This window comes from Brassica napus, chromosome C4 (genome assembly GCF_020379485.1).
Source record: "Brassica napus cultivar Da-Ae chromosome C4, Da-Ae, whole genome shotgun sequence".
Classification (NCBI taxonomy): Eukaryota; Viridiplantae; Streptophyta; class Magnoliopsida; order Brassicales; family Brassicaceae; genus Brassica; species Brassica napus.
The window spans coordinates 55,331,381-55,340,897 of record NC_063447.1 but is presented as its reverse complement, the minus strand read 5'-3'; the positions used below and the strand labels follow the sequence as shown (position 1 = coordinate 55,340,897).

The 9,517-nt window shown below is 29.3% G+C and overlaps 1 protein-coding gene across 1 annotated transcript; it reads left to right on the top strand.

The window, feature by feature from the left end:
- The first annotated feature begins 7,359 nt into the window (after positions 1-7,359).
- On the top strand, positions 7,360-9,147 carry LOC106380306 (LOB domain-containing protein 14). Its single transcript, XM_013820086.2, has 2 exons — positions 7,360-8,723; positions 8,884-9,147. Exons 1-2 carry the CDS (start codon positions 8,445-8,447, stop codon positions 9,145-9,147), a joined length of 543 nt encoding a protein of 180 aa, XP_013675540.1. The 5' UTR covers positions 7,360-8,444.
- The last annotated feature ends 370 nt before the right edge of the window (positions 9,148-9,517 follow it).

Here is a 9,517-nt window from a genome sequence, read left to right as displayed (position 1 = left end):
ACCTGAAAATTGAAAACAATACAACATATATCTATTAATAACAAATATCACAGCTCAGTTAAATAATGTCTCTTAATACTTTATCAATAACCAATGTCAAAGAATTAGCATTCTCACTGTATTAATTTCAATTTTATGGTGTTTTAATTTTTTTTTTTTAAAACAAAACCTAAAATTCCTAAATCTATCCCAAAAATATGATTTAAGCCATGATTGTGTACAAAATCTTCTCTAATCATCACCTTAACACATGATTGAAGCCTAAACATCCTAACTAACTCAAAAAATTTACCTTTTACCTTTCTATTTTAAAACTCTAAAAAGAAGTGGATATAGAGTTTCATACCTTTGCAGAACGAACTAAAGAGTGATAGATTCGTAAAAAGCTCACGAAATCGTATGGGTTAGGCCAAATAATCGTCCAAATCAGAGTGAAATTGAGTGAGTTAGGGTTAATGAACTTGGGTGAGAATTTGATTTTGTCTCCCTTTATTCGTGAATGGTTAATTATTGGTTTCATCCCAGAGAAATCGAGTTTAAAGAGTTGAAATCATGCTTGGTCGGTTCAAATCAAGTGGGAATCAATCCGGATATAATCATACAAAACCAAAAAAATCGATTTGGGATTCTTTCCTCGGCACGGGATCGATCGATCTATTCTTACAGATCGGTCGATCTGTGTAAATCGACCTTCGCCGATCGAGTGAAATGGACCAGGTCGATCAGTATATATTTCTCGTTTTTTTGTTCTGAATAATGATCGGGATCGATCGATCCATTATAACTTGTAAAGTGGGATCGATCGATCCCCCTTGTCGAACTCAATATATATCTTTTTTTTTTAAATTACAATTTGTGGGAACCGAAATTCACATTGTCGATTTCCGTTTAAATAAGGAAACTAGGAAGACCCTAATTTTCCAGAGGACCCGGATATCTGCTAATTACCACACGTCAAGCAATCAGAACACGAGAATAACGACGATAAGAATAAGAAATCGAAAAAGAGAGCAAAGTAGATCTTATTCCGAATCTGCGTATGAGCGTTTACAACAAGGTATAAGCCTGGGCTCGAGAGCTGTCGGCAAGATTCCTAGTTCTAGCAACCCTAAGACGGCTAAACCTAATTGAGTCGCAGCTCGAAATAACAAAAACGGAAGATTGCCTAAATTGCTCTAAGTGCTAAGTTTGCTCTGAAAAATTCTCTCTCCATGCTCCTCGCCTAGGACTCCTTATATACTAGCTCCAAGGTCGGTTTATGCTTTTACTCTTCTGCCCTTAAGCAGTCATAGCATAAAAATGGAGATATTCCATTTTTCCCGATCTTCCAATTATCTTCAAAACTTCCGTATTTATCCGCGGAAACTTGACATTTATCCTTCCTTGTGGACCAAGCGTAAACCGTGCTGCGGTTTACGGGCTTTTGGTTAAGAAATCTTAAGATGGGCCTCGAGTCGTGTTTTAGATCCCTTTGGGCCGTCTTCCGACTCGACACGTTTACTACCAATCCTTTTTGATAAAGAACGAACTTTCCGCGGTTTCTAATCCGCGAAGTTTGATCGATGAATTTGAATAGCGGAAAACATGGACTGAGCTTGCTACGGTCTTCGGGAGATAGCATTCGAAGGTTTGACGAGAATGCATGGATTGATGTCGTATCGATGTTCGGAAAGGTTCAATCGCTACACAGCGACCGAGCTCAGCCAAGCTCGGTCGCTACGTAGCGACCGAGCTCGAGCCAAAGCTCGGTCGCTACGTAGCGACCGAAGACTCGTCCCGCTCGGTCGCTACGTAGCAACCGGGCTCAAGCCGAAGTTCAGTCGCTGTGTAGCGATCGAGCGGGACGATCGATCGGTCGCTACGTAGCGACCGAGCGGTACGAGCGCTCGGTCGCTACGTAGCGACCGAGCTTTGGCTCGAGCTCGGTCTTGGTTGCTACGCAGCGACCGGACAGCGTGTATGCGTGGTAATTACGCAACGGTCGAGCTTGGTTAGTTTGGTTTGAATCTTCAAGGATACTTCTTCGTAAAAACTTCGTGTTTGGTTATATTTTACGAAAGTTACATCTTCCTTTTTACTATCTCGTTCGGAAATACGATCTCCGAGGATTTTCGGGTGGTAATTCCGTCGTAACCGTTTTTGACCCCAACACAATTTTAAGGGAATTACTGCCATTTTGGAAAAAATTAGTCTAATAGGACATAAAGTAGTATAAATTAGTTTAAAAAAACATAATTACCATTTTTTTGCTCTAAAAAAACAGATTTCCCAAATATTATTTTTTACCGGGGTCATATTGTATCATAGTGGCTGTATTTTTAAAGAATAAGTATTGTTTTCACTATATAAAAATGTAATAAGCTTTAAAAATGTTACATGGGCTTTGACTCTTCTTGATAATATGTTACGTGGACTGTAAATGTTATTAAATAAGAAAAAAAATATACTGAAAAAAGGTGTCAATTAGGGCATCGAATCCTAATTTATAGGGGTCAGAACTATAACCAACACCAATTGACTTGAAGATTCTTTAATATTTATTATCTCTCTAGTATTATTCGAGAAGTCAGTTTCTTATGTATCGCGTTCACGTTAACTCTCACGAAGGTTGTTTACACTGATACTTTTAATGAATTAAAAATATTGCATTTAAATAGTATTATTAAATTTTTTATTTAGTTTCTTTTTTCAAATTTTCCAAATAACATATATAATAAAAAAGAAACATTTATAAAGTTTAAAAACCAATTTAAAAACGAAAATATATGTATATACAATATTATTTCATTAAAAAGAAAATTTCGCAAAATAAAAATATTCCTTTTAAAAAATATTTTTAAATAACATGAAATATACTTTGAAGTAATAAAAAAAAATTTTATCTCTATATTTTTTTAGATGAAAATATATTTTCTGCATATAATGTGATTTCATAAAACAAGATTCACACACATAATCTTGACATTAGAAAAAGATTATTTCTTTAAAACATAATTTTGAAAAATACAAAAATATATATTTTCAAAGTAACAAAAATAATTTTTATATATCTATCTATTTTCTTAGATGATTACATAAAATAATTAAGTAACATAAACTGATATATGTTTAATTGACTAAAATAGTTTATAATTAGTATTATTGAAATGGTTTATTTATTTTTCTACCATTCACAATAATATTTTAAACAGTTACAGTAAAAAAATCTATAAATTATATTTTACTTATATAATATGATTTTTAAAATATAATCACACAATATTTTTAAACTGCATATTTTTAAAAGAAATTAAAAAAATAAAAAGAAATAACAACAATAGTTTTTGATCAAATAATTACAAAATATTTTAAAATAACATAACACTATATACTTTAACAAGATAGATATATTATATTTTATCATTATTAAAATTATTTGTTTTTATAATATTAAATTTGCTTTTAAATTTTATGTTTTTATGTTTGTGGAACTTAATATGACTATAATTAAAATACCAAAGCAAATCTGAATCTCTTTTTAAGATTATTTAAAATAAAATTCAGTTTAGAATTTATAAAATATTTTAATTATTATAAATATTGATATGTATTTATGAGCTTTCAAAAATGTATTAGTTACTTATGTATGTAATTTCATATTGATCATTGCTTTAATTTATGATTTTTTTTTGAAACAAAATCAACATATAATTTAATAAATATTATGAAATTGCATACACATTTAAACGATAAATAAAATTAATTTGATTTTACTTAATTATAGTAAAAATAATTATACTTCAATTTGAATTTGAAAGAATATATATAACTCAACTTATATCTAAAATCATAGATTTAACTACAATAAGAATATACAATTTTATAATAATAATTTATTTTATAAATTTAAAATATAGGATGACTCAAAACATATTATCAAATGAAAATAAAATATTTATCAACTGTTATAATTTAGTTCTTTTGTAAAATTTATAATATTATCGTTATATTAATTTACGTAATTTGAAATTAGACACTTTAGTTTATTTTATATTTCATTTTAAGCACAATATATATTAAGTTATACATAATCTTCATCAAATATATTTACATATCTAAGACAACAACCTACGTAAATGAAAATAAGAAAATTAATCATAACTTTAATATATTTAAATTTTTTTAAAAAATATTATAGTTGAATTTAGAGATATAGATACAATCTAATATACCCAAATGATAACTAAATCTATTATTAAAAACAACAAAACCGACTAGATATAACATATGTAAAATCATATGTCTAATTAAAGTAATATAATATTATTAATATAAATTAGGCAAACAAATTATAAATTAATTAAAAATTTAAAATAAATAACAATCAATTATTATAGTATATTTATTTTATAAATATTTATACCCGTGCATGAGCACGGAAAAATCACATAGTACAAAATAAACGGGAAAATCGCATTTTAAACCCTGAGAATGTCGCATTCTCGCACTTTAAACACTGAACATTTTTGACAAGCACTTTAATCTTGAAAGTGACATTTTTATCATAACAGACCTTGAATGAGGTTTACTTATTTTCCAAGTCAAATATGTGACAAGTACTGTTCATTATTGATGACATGTCGGTTTTCTCTATTTTTTTCTTTAAAAGAAATAAAATAATAAAATACATAGAAAATTCGAAAAAAATCCAAAAAATTCAAAAAATATAAAAAATAACATTTAAAATTAAAAATAAAATAAAAAATTTATAAAAAATTAATCCAATTATAAACCAATAAATATATATATATATATATAATATAATAACTTGAATGGTGATTCTAGATTCTGTTTTTTTGGTTTTTGATTTTTTTTAAAAAATTTTGATTTATTAATACTTAACTTATTTAATTTTTGTGAAACTAGAAAAAATTTCATAACCACTTAAAATGTTTTTGACCTTAACTAAAATATTGTAAGTTAGTTTGAAATATAATTAAGAGATATAGAGGTATGCGTCTAGATTTGTATATGTTAGGTTTTGGTGTGAGTGGAGATTCTTAGATAAGTAACATATATTTTAGTTTATCTAAAGTTTGATTAGTAACTTATTCAATTCCAAAGTTATTACTATTTTTAATAACTTCACTTATAAGTTATTTTCTTTTTAAACAAAATTAAAATTACTAAAATAAATATCATTTTAATAAATAATAACAATGATTGGATTAATTTTGAAAATTTAATAAGTTAAGTATTAATAAATCAAAAAATTAAAAATCAAAATCAAAAACCAAAAACGAGAATCTAGAATTACCATTTAAGTTATTATATTATATATATTTATTGGTTTATAATTGGATTAATTTTTAAAAATCTTTTATTTAATTTTTAATTTTGAAATGTTATTTTTATATTTTTTGAATTTTAGATTTTTTTGACTTTTCAAAATTTTCAAATTTTTTCGATTTTTTTTTAATTTTCTCGAATTTTCTATGTATTTAAAAAAAAAACATGTTACCACAAAATAAACATTACATGTCACCTAGTTGACTTGGAAAAAAAGTAAACTTCATTGGAAGTTTGTTATGATAAAAATATCACTTTCAAGGTTTAAAGTGCTAGTCAAAAACGTTCAGTGTTTGAAGTACGAGAATGTGACACTTTTAGAGTTTAAAATGATTTTCCCCAAAACAAACTATTTGTTCATTTTAGCTGACCCCACTACTTCCTTAGTAGATCTGCCCCTGAAGCCAAGCCTTGTTCTTCTGCTAAATCTCTCTGCAGAATAATCTCTCTGCAGAATACTCCACTAGCTTATTCCACAGCTCTCCTACATTCAATTCTTCCAAACTGATCCTTTCAGTCACCTGATCGAGATTTTGCAGGGCTTGGATGTGAATGTGAAGTATGACATGTAGGGTCATCCCGATTATTTTTTACTATACTGACTTCCATACTTCTCTGTATTGTGTGTAAAGATGTTTTGGAGAATAACTTGAACAGGTGCAATTTCTAACAAACGAGTCTCTGATTTTATATAACAGACAACTAACAGTCTAACAGACACTTATCGAGACTCTCATCTATTGTCGTCCTTGTCCTCCTAAGCAACTTTTATAACACCTAGAACAATGGTTTGATCTTTCCGGTGTCCTAAGCAACTTTCACAAGCAGAGAAAAGATGACATGATCGATTGATTATGTCTCCACTCTCCAACATCAGTTTTTTTGTCACATAAACAATGAATGATTAATGAAGTTGACGCTTATGTCCTCTGATAATAACCATCTTTCCCGTTATTGTGTTATACACAAATCCAGCCATCTCTTTCACTTTTAATCAATAGTTGCCTGGATTAGTAATTCGGTTGTACGCGTTGACTATATAAATATCGTAAACATTATTTTTTTATTACCCTAAAAGTATCCCAAACCTATAATAAATTTTAGACTAATCTCCCAACAAGATGTGTAACCCACAGATGAACTCTTTCTTCGAGTTTTTAAATGGATCATAAGCAATAAACTCTTTGAACAAAAAAAAAACAATAAACTCATATATCAGCGTAGTCACACAAATTTAACATCATGAGGTTGCTTCAGACTCGAATTTGTCTAAATTCGCCTACTACTAAACCACTCTCATGTATAATGTAAACAAGAATGAAAAATTTCAAAATAAACGATATTTTCTCCAGTTATAAGAAATTATTTGTTCTCTTAATTACATTTAGAAATATATATAGAATGACTTATATACACTTATAATTTACATTTAAATATACAAGTAAGTTCTAATCATAGAGTAGACTATAATCATATTAAATCAAACACAAAGTGAAAACTGCAAACAGAATTATCTAGGGGTGGGCGTTCGGGTACTCATTCGGGTTCGGTTCGGATATATTCGGGTTTCGGGTTTTCGGGTTGAAAGATTTCAGTCCCATTCGGGTATTTCTAAATTTCGGTTCGGGTTCGATTCGGATCTTTGCGGGTTATGTTCGGGTTCGGATAACCTATTTAAATTACTTTTAAAATTTTAATATTCATTATATGCTTAAAATTTCTCAAAATCTATAAAAAAAAATATTACATATGAATTTGTATAATATATGTCAAAATATTTAAAATTAACATATAAATTGGTTTGATTTGAATATTTGGATAAAAAATCAATAGATATTTCAAGTATTTCGTTGTTTTGAATATATTTTAGCTATTTTAGACATTTACTTTTGACTATTTATGTATATTTTCATGTATTTTAGACAACTTAAAAGTATCTTATATATTTTGGATGTTTTTAATATATATTAAATCTAAAAATAAGTAATATATTTAAGTATATAAATCTATTTCGGTTCGGGTCGGGTTCGGTTTCGGTTCTTTAGATACCAAAAGTTGAATCCGTTCGGATATTTAATCAATTTTGGTTCGGGTTCGGTACTACTTTTTCGGATCTGGTTCGGTTTTTCGGATCCGGGTTTTTTGCCCAGCCCTAGAATTATCTATGTAAAGATAAACAATCAACACGTACCATATTAGTTCTGGATTCATTTATGATTTGTTTATTGCGTGGATCTCCAAAATCCTTTTCTGAATATTTTTAATCTTCACTAAACCAACACTAAGTCACAAATCCACTATCACTAGTTCATTATTTTCTAATAATTTACCTTTTGTACTTAAAATTAATTATTTTTTAATCTTTGTTGATAATCATGATTGTCATGTGGGCTGGATAATGATGGGTCTATTTTTCTAGCCTGTAAAGTTTAATCAAAACTGATAGCATAGCAAATGTTTAAAATCTAGTTAGAATAATTTCATAGACTAATACTACCAACCTTTGTTTTGATGCAGGTTCGTCTAAACTATCAAATAATGGAGAAACTCCTACCAATTGGCAGAGAAAGTAAACTAAACAAACATTAATATTAAATAATTTACAAAAATCAAGTAAATAATGAGTAAAAACTATTATTTACCAATTAGAACAAAAAGGGAAATGCGTTTGGTTCATGTTTACTCATTGTTTTGTCCTATACGTCAACCAAATCTCTTAATCGATCGGATCTCAATATTAATATATATGTTCTCTCTCAAATATTTTATAACATTCTCCTCGTCTATAGGTTAAACACAATAACATTGTATAAAATGTTATTAAAATAGATATTTTATAATGTATATGTACTCAAGGGAGGAAAATAATAAAGGTGCATTTTTTTGTAATTGTACGCCATTACAGAGACAAACCTGTAAACTAGCAAATTGGGTTACTATATATATTTTGCGCACACACACAAAATATGATAAATGTATATAATAAATTCCACCTTATTCCTTTTCTCTTACACTCTGTATAAACACTGCCATTCACTATATATAATCGTCAGTAGTAGTATTAATCTTCCTCCAAGATAGTAACTTGCTAACTAAAACTTACATTTAATTTGAGAATGGGAGGTTTAGGCTCACCATGTGGAGCATGCAAGTTCTTGCGTAGGAAATGTGTAGAAGGTTGTGTATTTGCACCATATTTTTGCTACGAAGAAGGGTCTTCTAGTTTTGCAGCCATTCACAAAGTGTTTGGAGCCAGCAACTTCTCCAAGCTCATTTCTCATCTCCCTGATCATGACCGATGCGATGCGGTACGAACCATCTCTTATGAGGCGCAATCTCGTCTCCACGATCCTATTTACGGCTGCGTCTCACAAATCTTCTCCCTCCAGCAAAAGGTTTTTTCATCTTGTTATTGTGATTCATTTAATTATGACGAATAAAGGAGGGTTTTCATATAAAATCAGTTTTTTGTGTGTTTTAAAGTAGACCAGTTTTATTTTTCATCATCTCTGGTGTACTTACAATTAGTTCTTTGAATTGCTTGTATATGTTAAGGTTGTTAGTCTACAAGCACAAGTGGTTCTTCTTAGAGAAGAAGCTTCTAGAAAGTTCCCTCAAGGGGATTGTAGTGAACAAGGGAAGTTTCTAGTTCAAGATACACCCCAGGATCTTCACAGTTGGTTTCACCAAGTAGTCTCGGACTCCAAACTTAACCAGATGAGCGATGTTGCATCAACGTTCATGGATCGCGATGAGTCACTTTGCAGCTCAAATGAATTTATTTATTACCAGGAAGTCATGTTTCCATGGTCTGTGTGAGTACAAGTGACTAGTTTGCTAAAGATGGGATAATCTTCTAAAATCTCTGTTACTATTGACTTTTTGAACGTGTTGCATCTCAGAAATCAAGGCAGCCAACCAGTTTTCTTTTTGGATATAACTGCTTCTTTAATGATGCTTCATAGAAACAACATTAGTTTTGAACAAGTGACCTAAAAGAGTAAATCTTAAAAAATATAAACTTCAAAAAAAAAAGGTTCTTCCATGTGTTTGATTTAGAACCCCACTTAAGTAACAGTAGATATTTTAGTTTTACAAAATGATGGACTCAAATATGTGATTTTATTCAAAAAAATAGTTAGATAAGATATCTTGTGAATGATAAAAAAGGCTTTTTGGCTTTAGGACA